This window comes from Canis lupus, chromosome 13 (assembly GCF_011100685.1).
Source record: "Canis lupus familiaris isolate Mischka breed German Shepherd chromosome 13, alternate assembly UU_Cfam_GSD_1.0, whole genome shotgun sequence".
Lineage (NCBI taxonomy): Eukaryota > Metazoa > Chordata > Mammalia > Carnivora > Canidae > Canis > Canis lupus.
In genome coordinates, this window is record NC_049234.1 from 60,244,311 (window position 1) to 60,262,959 (window position 18,649).

The 18,649-nt window shown below is 34.8% G+C and overlaps 1 protein-coding gene across 1 annotated transcript; it reads right to left on the bottom strand.

The window, feature by feature from the left end:
• Positions 1–1,649: 1,649 nt before the first annotated feature.
• Positions 1,650–16,095, bottom strand: SULT1B1 (sulfotransferase family 1B member 1). The gene is given in 7 exon segments (NM_001195835.1): positions 1,650–1,875; positions 5,856–6,036; positions 9,837–9,931; positions 10,988–11,114; positions 13,173–13,270; positions 15,334–15,462; positions 15,948–16,095. Coding segments are annotated over 7 exon segments (891 nt in total). The 3' UTR covers positions 1,650–1,762.
• Positions 16,096–18,649: the final 2,554 nt, after the last annotated feature.

Below are 18,649 nucleotides of genomic sequence, written 5' to 3' on the forward strand. Positions count from 1 at the left end.
TGAACAAATAAATGAAATCTTAGAAAAAAAAAAAGTTCAGTTACAGAAACTTATTTTCACTATGGAAAACTAGAGAAAATAGAAATTATCCTATCCTGCTAGTGAAGGCAATTAGTGAAGTCAATCTATTACCCAGATTAAAGACTAGTTCAGAGAGACACTTCTTTTTTTTTCAAAAATAAACCCTATAATCAAAAGTATGTATCACATTAACTTATTAATCAAAATAATAAATCAAATAGATTTATTTGAAGTGATTGGCTTCACTTCCTTGTTGTCTAGAGTATTCTAGAAAGTCGGAAGTAGTTCTCAATACCCGTAGGTATTCAAGATTAACTACTTCTAAACATATTTCTAAGGAACATACAAAAAAAAAGTTTCATTCTCTGAAATAATTTATAATACATATTATAATAAACCTATCAAAACATCTCTAAAAATCATTATATCTATATCTATTTATATCTATGTCTATATCTATATCTATATCTATCTCACTCCCAGGAGTTTGCTGTTGTATTAGGCCAGTCCTTTGCTGGGGCTAGGGAAGAGAGAAGTTACATGCTTGAGGTGCTATTCCAGTTGCAGATTCACCTGTGAAGGAAAAATACTGTCACCCAAATTATTATAGCTATTTCAGGGGGTCTATCACATGTCAGAACTCTTCTTCAGAATAAGGCCCAGGGCACTGGAACCAAGCTTGAGTTTGGGAGCACAGCATACAACTTGGCACTTGCTGGTAGGATCTGCAGGCAAAAAGGTCTTGCTGCACATGGGGAGATAGATAACTACTTCTAAGACAAAGCTGGCTGAGAAGCAAATGTTCCAAGGAAGCATTCGTCAAAGAGCCCAAGCTAACAGGCACATATATGGACAATACACAGAAGGGATATGGGGTCTAGAGAGCATAGTGGAGATTCAGCCCAGAAAGTCTCCCTTAGGTGCCAGTTTGGGAAATTGCACCAAACAAATTCACAAAATGAAGTATCTGAAGTTCCCCAATTGGGAACAGACCACAGGAATTGGTGATTCTCAGAATCTTCGAAGAGGCTGTTGAGATCAGGGAGGATTCTCCATAGGAAGCAAGTTGCAACCTCAGTCCAGGCTCTCAGAGCAGACACAGCTGCAGTTCCTATGGAAGAACCTTCAGGAGACCAATGTAGAAGAACCTGTGGAGACCCAGAAATTAGACACTCAGCAATTAAAAATTTGATGCTTAGAAATTAGATATAGGAACAACATTTCCAAAATCTGAGCCCCATCATCTGGGACATGAGCTGTGTTATCCAAATAGTGGCACTGCGAGAAGATGAACTCTGACTCAGGGAACAGCTTGAGACCCAGAAGACAGCAGGGATCAGAGTGTCCTGGGTCAAGTTTTCAGCAAAGGGAATTGGGGCAGAGCTAGGAAATGTAGTGTCAGTGTGTAAACAACACTTCTTGGACCATGTTAATAGAAGGGGAACTTCATTCTAAGTCATAACACATAGAGGTTGAGTAAGATAAGTGCTTACTCTGCTATCTGTACTAGTCTAGGAAAAGGTAGGAATATCCTACAAAAACATAACAATTGGCCCTACCCCTACGGAATTTGGAAGCTCAGAGTCAGGAGCAAAATTGAGACCTGATTAATGACACACACACAAATTCATTTTAAAAGCACATTTTCTCCTTCTTTATAAATCCATTTGACTGCCTAATGGCCTCCTTTTTAACAAATTACAGCTCTGTTCTTCCTTCTTCAGATTGGTCACTAGGATCTTTAAATCTCTGTGCGAAACTGAAGGGTGGTTCCAGACATTTCCTTCTTGTAAATGACATCAAATTTCTCATTTTGGGCCACTGTGAAGTAATTCTTCCAGTCACCTGCAATCCCTAAAAATAAATAAGAAAATATATGGAATAACATATTTCCATTATGAAGGAAGCCTAGTATACCAAAAGAAAAGTTTCAAAGAGTTAAAGAAGGACTTCCCTTGTATTTGAATACTATAAAATGTCATTTCCCCTTTATTGGTCATTCCTGTCATCTAGGAAGGTGGCTTAGAGCTAAATAGAACCTGTTTTTTGAAGTATAATTGATATACAATATTGTAATATTACAGTATTATTAACTATATTCCTTATGTTGTACTCTGCATCCTCATGACTTATTTATTTTCTAACTAGAAGTTTGTTCCTCTTAATTCCCTTCACTTATTTTGCTTATTCCCCACCCCCCTCCCCTCTGGCTACCATCAGGGTGTTCTTTGTATTTAGGAGTCTGTTTCCATTTTATTTATTTGTTTTTCTGATCCCACATATAAATGAAACTGCATGGTATTTGTCTTTCACTTAGCATAATACCTTCTAGGTCCATCCATGTTGTTGCAAAAGGCAAGATTTTGTTTTATTTATTTATTTTTTATGGCAAGTAGTATGCCCTTGTGTGTATATACCACATCTTTTTTATCCAATCATCTACTAATGGTCACTTGGGTTGCTTCCATATTTTGCCTATTATAAATAATTTTGCAGTGAACACAGAGGTGCATATATCTTTTTGAATTAGTGTTTTCACTTTTGTTATCATAGTGGACTGCTGGATTATAGAGTAGTTCTATTTTTAATTTTTTGAGAAACTTCCATGTTGTTTTCCACAGTGACTGTACCAATTTACATCGGACAAATAGTGCACAAGTGTTTCCTTTTCTCCACATCCTCACCAACACTTGCTATTTTTGTCTTTTTGATACTAGCCATTCTGACAGGTTGGAGGTGATATCTCATTATGTTTTTTTAAGTTTTTATTTTACTTTAATTTTTTTTTTTTAAATTATATATTTATTCATGAGAGACACAGAGAGACAGAGGCAGAGACATAGAGGAAGAAGCAGTCTCCCTGCAAGGAGTCCCACGTGAGACTCCATCCCAGGACTCCAAGATCATGCCCTGGGCCAAAGGGAGGCGCTCAACCATTGAGCCACCCAGGCATCCCTCTCATTATGGTTTTGATGGACTTTTAAAGATACATACTGAGAAGGCTTAATTTTCCTATCTAAACTTATGGACCATACAATAGTTTCCTGAAAGAGATTGTTTTAGTGTTCCTGTTTGTCATGGGTCATAGGATTACTGTTGGACACTCCATCAGTGATCAGGACAGATTTTATTTCACGAATTAGTTTTAAAAACCATACAATGGACTGGTCATCAGCACAATTAATACATGACTAGGAAATTGATGTATCATTTCCCATGAATTTATTAGTAAAGATGGTGTGATACTTGAAGGATACCATTTTATTTCAGTTCCCTAGACTTTTATACTGTATTTTCATTTTTGATGAGATGAATAGCATTTAAAGTCAAACATATAACAATGCTGAATCATCTCTACAAAAGCAAAACTGTTGGGAACAGATTTGCTTTTAATTTCTTATACTTGAAAAAAAAATTTCTTATACTTGGATGCTTATAAATATTTGAAAAATTCTTAATGCACTGCAAGCGTGCCTGGAGATAAACATTTGTTTTGTTATTTTATGAAATATAAAATATGTCCTGTTGAATTGCAAGTTTCATTAATCCATGACGGCTTGATGAAGATTTCAAATCTTTTAATGAAAAAGAGCCCCATAAACAATGTTGTTTCCTGGTTATTATATTTTTTTCTGTGTTTACCAGATGGTAAGAGCTCTTTGAAATGTGACAGTAGTGTATATTTGAAGTAGTCCATCTGTAAAGATGTCAGTAAATACAAAAAGCACAAATTAAACAATCAAGAGTCATATATGAAGTATTCCAATGATTTTCTATTAATTATATAATATACACAAACACATTTGCTTCACAAGAGTAAGGGAAGTATAATTTTTTTTTTGATTAAGTAAATGCTGGCTAAAGCCTAGATTTTTCTGTTTTGTTGCAATGTGGAACATAAGTATAAACACTGGACATCATCTATCCTCTCCCTACGACTTTTACTATTGTGTGACTAAATTATGACATTGATTTAGCCAACATGGCATCCTTCCAGACTGAGTGTACCCAGCCCTTTGTTCATATATCACTTTGAACCCTGGTTAGCATCCATTTACATGCATGCCTCTCTCATTACATTGCGAGCTTCTTAAAGCAAATGTATGTGTCATTCATCCTTGCATGTTCTAGGAAATATGTGCTGCATGCAGGTGTTCATGAAGTGTTTCCTATACATAAATGAATGAATAAATGGCCATTCTTTAAATGTTTGTTGAGTGCATGAATGAATAAACGGGTAAACAAATCTCGAACTATTTAGACTAATAAGACTTGCTACTTTTTAATGTATTATTTATGGTGGGAAAAAATATTTGAAATGCTTACATGTTATTTACCATAATCCTCCCCCAAAACTTATGCCAGAGATCTTGTTACTTTCTCCATATTTTCAGTGATGTAAGCAGATGTTTGACAGATTGAATAAACATATTCAAAGTCATAGATTCAGGGAGTGGCACAGCCTGGACAAATTGCAGATCAATCTGACTACAAAAGGTATGTTTTTTTCCACTTCTGGAGGGGATGTAGAGACTGTCTCTCTTATGAGACTCAAATGGACTCTTTTCTGCTTGAAGTTTAAGAAACCATAGAATCCAGATACTGAACTTGTTTCATCTAACTCTATGCCCTAATGAAATATCATGGAGTGGTATCAATTTTCACATGACTGGGAATGAAACCCTTCTGAAAGTTACATTCAGATAATCTGACAAAATGAGAATTTGCCTTATTTAATAAAGGTTTTTTTTTTTTTTCCTGATTTTTTTCTACCAGCAAAATATGTGCATGTGAGCATCAGTCTTGTTTTAGACACCATTTACAATGAAAACTTTACTTTCTTATACTGCAGGTTAGTTGTGAAAAGTTAAGTGCAATGTTTTTGAAAATAAAGAACAATTTGAAAGCACTAGGGCAGTTTGCTATTTTGAGAAGTAATGTAGAAAAATATTTTAGAAAAAATTTAACCATATAACTTTTTTTGAAAATCAAGGGTTTTCAGCCATATGTTCATATGTACAGTACATTTTTAGGGTTATGTTTACTTTGTAGCACACCAATTGAAATTCTATCCCTTTTGTCTCTACTTCAATAAAGAATATTGAAAACAGAGGGTGACATTATTAGATGGATAACTTCCCAAATTTGTTTCTAAGTTAATAATTTGTTAAATGTATTATTTTTATCATTAATAAAACATTGTTGACACAAATCATACACAATAAGCCACAATATGCAGGATTTGCATCAGTGGAATCAATATCAAATGCCATATTCCTCTATTATCTTTTTAAGTTAAATTTAGATTCCATGTTTCCTATAATTCAGACAGCATTTTTAGGGAGCAAAATAGGGTAAAAAAAGTGATTTCTCCTGGTGAATCCTTAACAAAGTGACCACTGTTCTCTAAGTGATATGAAGTCTTTAAAGGAAATATTCCTGTATTGAGTGACATTAATTTATCACTGAGGAGAAGAGGGAAGCCTATGCTTATTTAGGCAAAGATTTAAGATTTAGGAATAACAATTTTGGAATGACTCACATCAGAATTGACAAAACTACTCTCATTTAGTAGCACAGTAAATAGAAAAATAAACATGCATCAAATATTCAAGGTATTCAGATAACAAGTTCATAATGCATTATTTCCTTAGTCATTTCTAATCTAGTTCAGCAACTTTTTGTGGTAGGTAGTTTTAGTGTCCTTATATTAGAGATGAAGAAATTGGTACCCAAACTGGCTAAGTAATTGTTAGAGGTCACAAAACTAATCCTCATTTTAGAGTAATTCAGAAGAAAGTGAAAAGGGAAATTAAACTAGGCAAAGTATTTACCTTTACGCATAAAAGATGATTTGCTATGATCCATCACTGTACTTGGTAGATGTGTATAATTCACCAGAGGATTGTCCTTCATCATTTCAAATGAGGTGTGATGAATTATCTTATCCAAGACTTCATCATTCAAATTCTTCTCTAGAAATCTAGCAATCTTCTGGACTTCCCGCTTTGGATTCTATCAGTGGATAAAGAGACATACCCAAAAAAAAAAAAAAAAAAAAAAAAAAAAGAGACATACCCAAGAAAACGATAAATCATTAACATATCATTAGCATATTGTGAAAACTATAATATTTATAATCTGTTTTCTTAAATGTTGGTTCTGAATATCCAATCCATATTTTGTTGGGTCATCAATAGTTTTTAAAAAATTAATCATAAAACTGAAAACATCCATAATTTATATTTGGCAAAAATAGATGAAATATTTTGTTTATTCCAAGTTTCATATTTTTAGCTTATATCAAAAGTAGAATAAGAACAAAGCTTGGGCTAAATATTAACAATATTTTTTAAAAAACTCCAACAAAGATGCAAAGATATAAAGACCTAAGTAATTCATTAACTGTTGGGGATAAAAAGAACAAAATCTGAGAAATAAATAATTTTCCAGATTCTTTTTTTTTTTTAAGATTTTATTTACTTATAATAAGAGACACACAGAGAGAGGCAGAGACAGGCAGAGGGAGAAGCAGGCTCTCTGCAGGGAGCTCAGTGTGGGACTTGATCCCAGGACCTCAGGATCACAACCTGAACCAAAGGCAGATGCTTAACCACTGAGCCACTCAAGTGCCCCAATTTTCCAGATTCAAATGACATAAACTTAATGTTTGTAAATTTTAGGAGGTTAAACTAAACTCTATATGGATATGTCTAGAAATATATTGATAAGGTGATATCTAAACTGAATTGAAAAAGGTGAGTCAGAATTTACCACGATATGTAGTCTGCTGAGTTGTTGGAGAGTGAATTTTTAGTACAGAAATAATCAAAATTCTTGGAGGTATAGGGTCTCATAATATGTTGAAGGGAGGAAAAAAACACAAAGTGGTTGAAGTTAGATTTGAGTTGTTCATACAAGTAAGAGAGGCTATAAAACTGGAAAGATAAGTTGGGGTAAAAATGAGAAAAATCCTTGGATGTCCTGTGAAGGATTTGGGCTTTATCTCTTATTCAGGGAAGAAACATCATTTAATAATATGTCATTAACTATGTGTGTGCTCATGTATACACATGTGTGTGTTTTGGTAGGGAGTTCCCTACAAGGAAAGTTCTGGCAAAATATTATGTCTCAGACCTTGATAAGAGCAGAATGAGCCGACTAATTAAGGGACGTCAGTGCTTGGAATAAGTAAAAGGTCAGAAATGATGATAGTGGGGAAAAAGCCAAAGAAAAGTTAATACTGGTATTAGGAAAACCACAGATAGGCAAAAAGAGAACAATTTCTATTAGGGATTCCAAGTGTTTGGAGAATAATATGGCCACTGCCAAAGTATCAATGCGTGTTAGTTTATAGAGCTGTAGAAATGAAAGTAGAGTGCTGGTGACTACTGAATCTCCTTCTGCTGTATTTCTCTTTCACTGCATTGATTGAGAAATTATGCAGATGCTCATAAACCAATGTAAATTATTAGGGTTCTCCTTGAATTTTATTATTGAACTGTAATTATAATCTTATTCTATTATTGTTAAACTTCTTTATATAACATTGCCTAAAACTGACTGTATGACAGGAGAAAAAGACCATCTATTAAGTATGATGAACTTAACAGGTTTGAGTGGGTTTCAAAATATCTAGATATGCTTATAAAGCTGATTGGGCCAGACTGTAAATCAGTATGAATGAGTGGATTTGAATAATGCATTTTAGCTGAATAAGGAGAGAAATGGTTGACATGAGTGTCACATAGGGGATAGCATGATGTCAGACACAGAATGCAAATACCAAGTAGGCCCAGAAAGTGTATTTCCCCATCCTATGGAGGAAAGGGACTATACCTAGAAGCTAAAATTGCTCTTTTCATAAAGTTATTAAGGGCTACTCTTGTGTCTAGGAAGTAAAGAAAGATAGTACAGGACAGTTTTCTCCTTATGAAGAATTCATGACTTAATTCTGGCTAATCAAATACTCAAGGGATATTACCACTTATAAAAAGTGTTTTCAGAAAACCACTTCTGTTTCACAGCTGCATATTGCCAGCAAATTGGAAATTAATTGCCTCAAGCCCTGTATAAATGGACAGTAGTAAAGTTTAGGCCGTAGATTCTCTATGGGCTATAAACAAGTGTGATGGAAGATGGGATCCTGGGCAGGGCAGAAAAATTCACAGACTCTTTTTGTTAAAATGTGAGAATGTCCTGGGGGTTTCTCAGAAATACTTGGATCAATGGAAATTTTACCTGTGACATGATTTTTGTTATGCAAAGTAAGATTGATGTCTCTAAAATGTTTGTTGTTACTGCTCATTCATTTATTTATTCATTCAAGCAATTAATTATTCATACAAGTGATTCTATGATGCATGTGTAAGGTGCTATATTCTGTACTGTGAATGTAGTTACAAGAATGATATTTCTCAGGAGTGTGTGTGTGTGTGTGTTTGCCAAATTTAAGTAAAATGGCCTCAGAATAGGCCTGGAACTTTGCAGAAGTATTTGAACTGCTACTAGGTCATGTAGGAAACAGATGAATGCTGATGAATCCCCAAACTAGTAGGAGAATAAAAGAGAGGAACACATTTGAAAATTATAATAGGGATCCCTGGGTGGCGCAGCGGTTTGGTGCCTGCCTTTGGCCCAGGGTGCGATCCTGGAGACCTGGGATCGAATCCCACATTGGGCTCCCAGTGCATGGAGCCTGCTTCTCCCTCTGCCTATGTCTCTGCCTCTCTCTCTCTCTCTCTCTCTGTGACTATCATTAATTTAAAAAAATATTAAAAAAAAAGAAAATTATAATAAGTAGGGCATGTGAACCAATGAGATGTCCATAAGATAGTGGAGCTATATCCACTGTATAAAGTCAATGAAGACAATGTATTTTCAGATTTTGAAAATTAATGAATATGTATGTAAGTGATGAATTACCTTATTCTACACCTAAAACCAATATTATACTGCATGTCAACTAACCAGAATTTATATAAAAATTTAGAGGAAAAAAAAGAAAATTAATGGACGAATAACATCATTAACCAAAGAGAGAATAAAAGAAGAAAAGGATTACATGTTAGAGACAGAGAAGCAAGATGAGTTTAGTTTTGAATGTGTTAAATTTAAGGATCATTTAAATAAAAGCCTGGGTCTGAATTAGGGTAGAAATTAAAAAGGGATTTTAGGGATCCCTGGTGGTGCAGCAGTTTAGCGCCTGCCTTTGGCCCAGGGTACGATCCTGGAGACCACGGATGGAGTCCCACGTCGGGCTCCCTGCATGGAGCCTGCTTCTCCCTCTGCCTGTGTCTCTGCTTCTCTCTCTCTCTCTCAATCTCTCTCTCTCTCTCTCTCTCTGTGTCTATCATGAATAAATAAATAAAATCTTAAAACAAATACAAATAAATAAATAAATAAAATGGAATTTTGGGGGGTCATTAGCACACAAAGAGTTTTGGTAACTGTAGGCATGGGTATGATCTCCAAAATGTAGCAAATAGCTTACAAAGAAAGCTAACTAAGTAACAGATGGAAATCTACAGGAGCCAAGAGAGCAAAATAACCTATTAAGTGTAGGAAAGAATTTCAACAACAGAAGGTGCTCATAAACACAATGGTTAAAAAGTATAAGAAGATAAAAATGTCATGGATTTCACCATTAGAAATCACTAACGATCTTAGCAAGATTTGGATAAGCAGGCATGGAGAAGAGGCAAAATAATCACAACATTTTTTTTTTAACTCCACAGATTAAATGGAAATATTTATTAACACTTTACCCCAGGATGTATTGGGGCAATTACTCAAAATGATTTCTACCATTTTACCTCTTTCATATCTTCATAGTACAAGAAAAGTATTGGATGTTCTTCCTTTTTCTTCCACCAGCTCTTAACATGATTAAACCAGGAACCATAGGCCACTAAAACCAGAGAAATAGTCTATTACTGTAAGCATTCATCAAATTGAATATTTATTTCTAAATAGTAAGCCAAATTGTACAAATATTTTGTAGAATTAATAATCATGGAAACTGAATATATAAGGCCAATTAAAATGTATATAATCAACCATTTATGGATGTAGTTAGATTAAAAACTATAAAGTACAAAAAAAATAATAAAGTACAAAGGAAGCATTTCAATTGAAAATACATTGGCCTCCATATGAATTTTACTTCGCCTCACATGGGAGGAAACAATTCTACTAAGTACTCGTATTAACTATTTATCTAAATATTATAAATATATGTATAACAGATCTAACCAAGATTTGGACAACTTAAACAATTTGCATTGTAAGCAGGAAATGAGAATGGATTTCTAGTAACTGAAAAAGACATTTGAGAATATTTTCATTAAGTCCATGTTAAATACCAAATTTATGTATTAATGTCATAGTAAAATATTAGATAGTTGATCTAATTATTTAAATGTTATTTAAATGTGCTTTTTACTGGCTTAGAAATGTGTTTTGGGTTTTTAAAATATATTTTTTATTTTTTTATTATTTTTTTGATAGATTTTATTTATTTATTCATGAGAGACACAGAGAGAGAGGCAGAGACACAGGCAGAGGGAGAAGTAGGCTCCATGCAGGGAGCCGGACATGAGACTGGATCCCAGGTCTCCAGGATTACACCCTGGGCTGAAGGTGGCGCTTCAGCCCAGGGTGTAAACCACTAAGTCACCAGGGCTCCCCTAAATATATATTTTTAAATATTTTATTTAGTAATTCATGAGAGACACAGAGAGAGAGGCAGAGACCTAGACAGAGGGAGAAGCAGGCTCCCTGCAGGGGACCGGACAAGGGACTGGATCCCTGGATCTGGGATCATGCTCTGAGCTGAATGCAGATGCTCAACTGCTGAGCCATCCAGGCGTCCAGAAAAGTGTTTTGGTAGGAAAAGTCACACCCATAATAGTTATTAGTATTATTAAAAAGAAAACTTACTAATTTCAAGCCCGGGCCTACCTACCATTTCCAGTCATGAATCTCTCCAAATACTCCTCCCAGGGACCAGGGGCAGGTTCCAAATTATTCATTAAGTCAAAATGATAATATGAGACTGCAACATCCTTGGCATTTCGAGCCAAATAAATCATCTACAGAGAAAAAAAAAAAAAAGAAAACCACGTGGATTTGAAATCCACAAAGTTAAAAATAGGAAAAATTAGAATTAATGAAACAGAAAGCTGTCTTTAAAAAAAAATGAACAAACTTGACAATCATCTAGCAAGACAAAGAAAAAAGAGAAGACACAAATAACTAATATCAAGAAAAAATAGGTTTCACATCAAATCTGATAGCCACTAAAATTACAATGAGTATGAAAAGATGTTCCACATCATATATCAGAGAAGTGAAAATTAAAGCAACTGTGAGACACTACTCCATACTTATTAGAATGACCAATATCCAGATAACTGGCGCCAAATCCTGGTGAGGATGTTGAGCAACCGGAGCTCTCTAATTCATTGCTGGTGGGATTGCAAAAATGGTACCTTGGAAGACATTGTGGCAGTTTCTTACAAAGCTAAGCATAGTTTTACCTACAATCCAGCAGTCACACTGCTTAGCATTTATCCAAAGTTGAAAAATAAGCTCCACACAAAAACCTGCAAGTGGATATATATAGCAGTTTTATTCATAATCGCCAAAATGTGAGGGGAACCAAGATGTCCTTCAGTAAATGAATGAATAACCTAGGATACATTCAGACAGTAGAATATTATGCACTAAAATCAAATGAGCTATCAAGCCATGAAATGACATGGAGGAAACTTAAATGCATATTACTAAGTGAAAGAATGCAATTTGGAAAAACTACATACTGTATGTTTCTAACTATGTGACATTCTGGAAAAGGCAAGACCATGAAGGCAATTAAAAAGATCGGTGGTTGTCAGGTTGGGAGGAGAGGGGGATGAGTAGGTGAAGTACTGAAGATTTTTAGGACAGCAAAATTACACAGAATGATACTATAATGGTCTACGTTTTCATTATACATTTGTCCAAACCCCACAAGACCGAGTGAACCCTAATGTAAACTATGAACTTTAGGTGATAATGATGTGTAGGTTCATCAGTTTTAACAAATGTATACCACTCTGGTGGGGGATGTTGATAGGTAACTATGCATGCGTAGGGGCAGGGGATATATGGGAAATCTCTTTGCCTTCCACTCGATTTTGCTGTGAATCTAAAACTGTTCTAAAAGTAAAATTGTTGTAAAAATAGTCTGTTCAAAGAAAGAATAAAAATAGATATATGGGGGTGCCTGTGTGGTTGAGTTGGTAAAGCATCTGCCTTGGTCTCAAGTCATGATCCCACAGTCCTGGGATGGAGACCTGCATTAGGCTCCCAGCTCAGTGGAGAGTCTGCTTATCTCTTTCCCTTTGCTCCTCCCCACCTTGTTCTCTCTCACTCATATAAATAAATAAAATCTTTAGAAAAAGGGAGAAAGTTATGAAACACTTTTCATTACAAAATTCAACAGCTTAGGGATCCCTGGGTGGCACAGCGGTTTAGCGCCTGCCTTTGGCCCAGGGCGCGATCCTGGAGACCCAGGATCGAATCCCACGTCAGGCTCCCAGTGCATGGAGCCTGCTTCTCCCTCTGCCTGTGTCTCTGCCTCTCTCTCTCTCTCTCTCTCTCTGTGTGACTATCATAAATAAATAAAAATAAATAAAAATTAAAAATTAAAAAAAAAACAAAAACAAAATTCAACAGCTTAGAATTCCTCATACATCAAAAACAGCAAAAGTTGAAATAGATAATCAGAATAGCCCCACAATTACTGAAGAAATTCAATTTCACATTTAAAAGTTCCCCAGAAGCAAATAATCAGGCACAAATGTTTCACTGGAGAATTTTATCAAACAAGAACTGACATCTTTATATTGAGTTTTCAGAGAAGGCCAGAATATCTAGGGATATTTGGGGAAAAACAGTAGCAATACAGTGCAAAGATGGGGATCCTGTTGCTATATACCTTTGGCAAACTTGATTACGTAAGTTGCTTGAAATATATATTTTTAATTCAAACACTGTCTTATGTAGTTCTCAACGAACAAAAATGTGAACAATCACTTACTATGTGCATGAGCAAAGGGATAGAGAGGGTCACAGTAAAAAAAAATGACTTCTAGTGTAGAGTGTACCTTGCAGTTGTTCTCCCAGAAAGACTTAGGAAGAAGAGCAATTGGTAGATGTGTCTTCACAAGCCGTGGTGATGGATTCTTCTCTAACTGTTCTATTCCTGGGAAAATTTTAGTTTGGTATATAGATACATTAGAGTTCTCAAGGAGCCAGCAATTTCCTGATTTTCTCTAACCTTTTAAAATATTTTTGAGCAGTATATAATGCTGCTAGATTTTGAACCAATCACACAGTGTTTATCTGGATTTGAGGATGCAATATTGCATAATAGTTAAGGGCATGGTTGTGAGGTTAGCCTCCTTGGGTTCAAATCCTAAATCTGTCACTTACTCATTGTGAGACATTCGAAAGATTGCTAGTCTCTGTATCTCACTTTCTCCACCTCTAGAATGAGGAGTAATAGTATCAGCTTAGCAATTTGGAGTTTTATCATACCTTGAATTATTACAAATAATCATGAAAATAGTTTCTGTATCTCAAATGAAAGAGATATGGATTCCTACTCTTTCTCATATCATCTATTGTTTGTATCTGGTGTTATGGTATAAATGGTGTTGCATCTGTAGAGCATCAGCTGCTGCACCTGCATTTTTTCATTATTTCCTTTATGTGCCATGTGTACATATGTGCAAAATAAAAATGTTGTATAATTTTTAGGTGTTAAGTGAACTCACCAAAGGCATACAACTAATATGTGGGAGAACTTTGTTTCAAATCAAGTCTTTGGATAAGGGATATGTGAACTTCCCCGAGACAGAGAATATCCATTTATTTTGTCTATTCAGAGCTAGGATGATTCCAGAGGCCCGAATCTCACAAATATATAAGTGACTTGGTTAGTCTGAAGGCACTTCTGGGATAAAGGCACACTCAGAATTCCTGACATAGATTAGATGAGCGGGACCAACCATTTTAATTTACTATTCTTTTAATGCACTCAGTAGCCTTTATTATATCTTAGATATATCTCTTAATGATGTTATATGTTATAGAGTCACCAACACCTAAAATCTCCTCCAGGTTTCATATCCAATAACTCTTAGTGTCCTATGCATTTTTTTTTTGCAATATTACTTACATCTAGTCTAACATCTAGATTACCTGTTAATCCTACTTTATCTTTCCACCTTTTGCATACAAAGGCACACCTGCTTAAAACTGCATCTGACTCACTCAAAACAATCTTATACTGCACTTATTCACAAAAAGTTATTACATATGCCAAAAAGCCACTCAGTCTCTACTAAAACATCTTTTGACAATGTTCTATATAATGCTCATTTTTGTTTTATAGTCTATTTATTTTTTGTTTTTTGTCAGCTCCCATGCTTCTTCTCCATCCCCACCTGCACCCCAAACACACACTAGAATGGAGATTTCACAAGAGCTGGGGTGTAGCTCATTTCATTACCAATCAATGTTCTGTAGAGAACAATGTGTAGCACGCAGTTGTATTAGGAAGAATTTCTTAATTATAATGTGGATAGGGTTGCCTGGTTTAGGAAATAAAAATAAAAAATCCTAGTTAAATTTGAATTTCAGATAAACAACAGATACATTTTAGTGTAAGTATCATCCATGCAATGTTTAGGATATACTTTTGCTAAATAAGATAGCTACTTATCTGAATTTCAAATTTAATTTGGTATCTTGAATTTTTTCTGAAAAATTTTATCTGGAAACATTAATTATACATTAATTATAAAATTCCACCAACTATTTTATTATGCTACTTCTGACCTGGTAGCTACAGCCACTTTACCCAGCATGTGGAAATGAGAAATCATTGTCTTCCACAACTCACTATGTCTCAATGCCCATGACATGAACTTTTACATTTTTTAAATGAAGTTTTCCTGATATCTTTATCTTTTATTGACTTTTGTTCTGTAGAATTTGATAGATAAGAACACTTTAAAAATTATCATCCAAATTTTTAGTTATTTTCTACAACAAAACTCTTTCATCTTAGGTCATCATACCTGGATATGCATAAATTAAACTACAGTTTATCAATACGTTTTGGTGACTGTACTGCTTCCAAACTTCTATTTTATTACCAAATTGACTCTATTTTCTTTGAATGAAAATCACAAATACAATAATTCATATGCTGTATAAATAATATTATAAAATTGTAATTCCCAGGTGGTTTAAAATTACCTGAAGTTCTTAGTCCAGGGACAGCCATTTCCAACATTGGAACTTTAACTGTTATAAAATCCCGCTTACATTTTTCAACATCTCCATTATTCAGAACCATGTCCACAATTTCACTAACCCAGGTGGTACCTGTGGTGAAAGACAACGTTTTTGTACCCATCACTTGAATCTGGGGGGAAAAGTACCTACAGGTAGTCTGCCATCTGAATGCATTCTATTAGAAACTTAATTCTGCAATTATCCTTTCTGTGCCCCAAATGCTCATTTTAAATATATTCAAAATAGGGATCCCTGGGTGGCGCAGCGGTTTAGCGCCTGCCTTTGGCCCAGGGCGTGATCCTGGAGACCCGGGATCGAATCCCACGTTGGGCTCCCAGTGCATGGAGCCTGCTTCTCCCTCTGCCTATGTCTCTGCCTCTCTCTCTCACTGTGTGCCTATCATAAATAAATAAAATAAATAAAAAAAAAATTTTAAATATATTCAAAATACATGACTAGACTTGCTGATAGGAATATTAATTTTATTTAGTATGCTACTGATTTTATACAGAAGTTGATTTTTCAGGAAACTAATACTGAAGCCAGATCTGCATCTGTCAGACCACAAAACTCACCTGATTTGGGGTAAGTGGCTATTATGATATCATCTGGTCTGCTGTGGAATTGTTCAATATTTTCCCAGTTGTTTGCAAAAGTATAGATTATGGGATAGCCGTGAATCATCTTCAGATTTTTTCTCAGAAAATCTTTTGGCGAAATCATTTTTGTACCAAATTGTACAAATACTTAACAGAATACTTTCTGACAATCTGATCATAGGAAAATAAAGAAAATAAAAATCAGCAGCTTAGTAACTAATGCTATTAAAACACTGCTACTCCATACAAAGTGAAATTGGCCTTTAACTCAGCATGCAGAGATCTAAATACAAAGGGCAGTTTTGTGAGTGTAAAGCTGTAGATTGCAAGAGCAGCAACTGGCTCAGTGACAAGCAGTACAAAGGTCTCTACTGGAAGCTTTTTAAAGAAATGAAACTGCACATCTTAGAACACACACATACACATATATTATATATATTATATATTTTATATAATATACATATGTATTGTAATAAAAATTGCTTTGCCAACTCTTTGATTAGTAACTCTTCTAATCATAATTATACTAATAATACTATCTCTGAATTAGAATCTTCTTGCTCTGCTAAGTCTTCCAAAAATTTTGAGTCCTGGGAGGAGACTATATCATTATTCTCAGTTCTCTGATATATATTATATATACATATTTGGAGAGAGAGAATTTATTATGAAGAATTGGTTCGTGCAATTTTTATGAAGGCTGAAAAGCCCCTGGATCGGTAGATAGCAAACTGGAAACTCAATGGTTTAGTTCTAATTTGAAGGCCAGCAAGTTTGAGACTCAAGAATAACCAGTGCTTCAGTTTGTGTGTGAAGGCAGAAAAAAACTGATGTCTGAATTCAAAGTCAGGCAGGATGAATTCTTCCTCATTCCCAGGAAGGTCAGTTTTTTGTTCTGTTCAGGCTTTAACAGATCAGATAAGGTCCATTCACATTAGAAAGGGCAATCTGAAGTATTCAGCCTACCAATTTAAATGTTAATTTCATCCAAAAATACCCTCACAGATGTAGAATAATATTTGACCAAATATCTGGGCTCTCTGTGGCCCAATCAAATTGACATAAAATTGACGATCCTGGAGAGCTATTCATTGTTTATTTTTTCCACTTCATCTCCACTGATGTGAAACTCTAACTTTGCTTTTACTACTGTTTCTCATTTCACAACCGTCTCACCCTTCCCAACACAGAATATAAACATCCCAGAAATAGAAGGAAATGTAAAATGTAGAAGTTATAGGATCCTTTATAACCTACTGGTCCATTTAGTTTTGAGAATCTGTCAATTAACAATAACACACAATATATACTACATACAAATAGAGTTTGAATTAACAACAATCTGAATTATATAGTATCTTAGATGAACTCTTACAGCTGCTAGTAAAATCTATCTCTAGACTTCAAACATTGCTAACCAGACATTCTTAAATGTATATCTATAAATAATTTTATCCCATAAATATTTTGTAAGGAGCAGGAAGTGGAAAGAAGTGAAATTGAGTCAGTAAGCTCTGCTCTGGGAATGAAGTAGATGCTGAATGAACTGAATGAATGAATGACTGAATCTGCATGTCCCACTTAGAATCTTCTAAGATACATTTTTTTTTAATTTTTAAAAATATATTTTTAAAATTTATTCCTGAGAGACACAGGGAGAAGCAGACTCACTGAGGGGAATCCAATTCGAGACTTGATCCCAGGACCCCTGACATCACACCCTGAGTCAAAGGCAGATGCTTAACCGCTGAGCCACCCAAGTGTCCAGAATCTTCTAAGACCTTGAGGATAGTGTTACTTCCCAGTTTGGATATATACATAGGAATGAGTGACAATGGAAGTCAACATGGTATATGTGGATATTAGACCTGAGTTACATACAATAAATGAAACAGTTTTCTTTGAAACATTTTGGTCTACTAATTTCTTACCTAATTGTTTCTTCCCAGATTATACAAAGGTAAATATTGAGCCCAAATAACATTTGAATGCTTATATGTTCTAAATTAATTGAGGAAAGTAAGTGAGGCTCTCTTTTTCTTCTCTGGCTCCAGAATATAAAATTTTGTGGTGCACTGACCAATTCTTATAATGCATACAGATTAATAGGGAAAAGCAAATAAATATTGAGGACACAGTTCCCCTTCTTATACTATCTACTCATGTATGGCCACACCACCCTGAACTCACCCCATCTCCTATACTGTCTGCTACAAATCCTATGAATAAATCTGCTCCCCACCTAGTAGGTGGTTAACATTATTTTATACATTTATAACATCATTCCTGGGTCCATTCATGTCTTCACTCATCCTTTTTTATTTCTTTATTAATTTTGATTTATTTGTACTATAGTTTTATATTTATATGATTAATTCACAATCGCTATTCAAATACAGTTCATGTACAAACATCATGTAATACTGACAACACCTGAGAGCTTGTTAGAAATGCAGCATCTCAGGCCCCAATCCAGAATCAGAATTTATATTTCAGCAAAGTCCCCGAGTAATTGTATACACAAGGAAATGTGGGAAGCATGACTTTAGACCACTTTCATCTGCTCTCTAACAATATAGGGTGTGTATAAGTGATTTATCAAAATGAATCTACGTCTTCTAGAAAATAAATTGTATTGACTGGGCTACCCACGCTGATGATAAGTCTTACTTTCATTT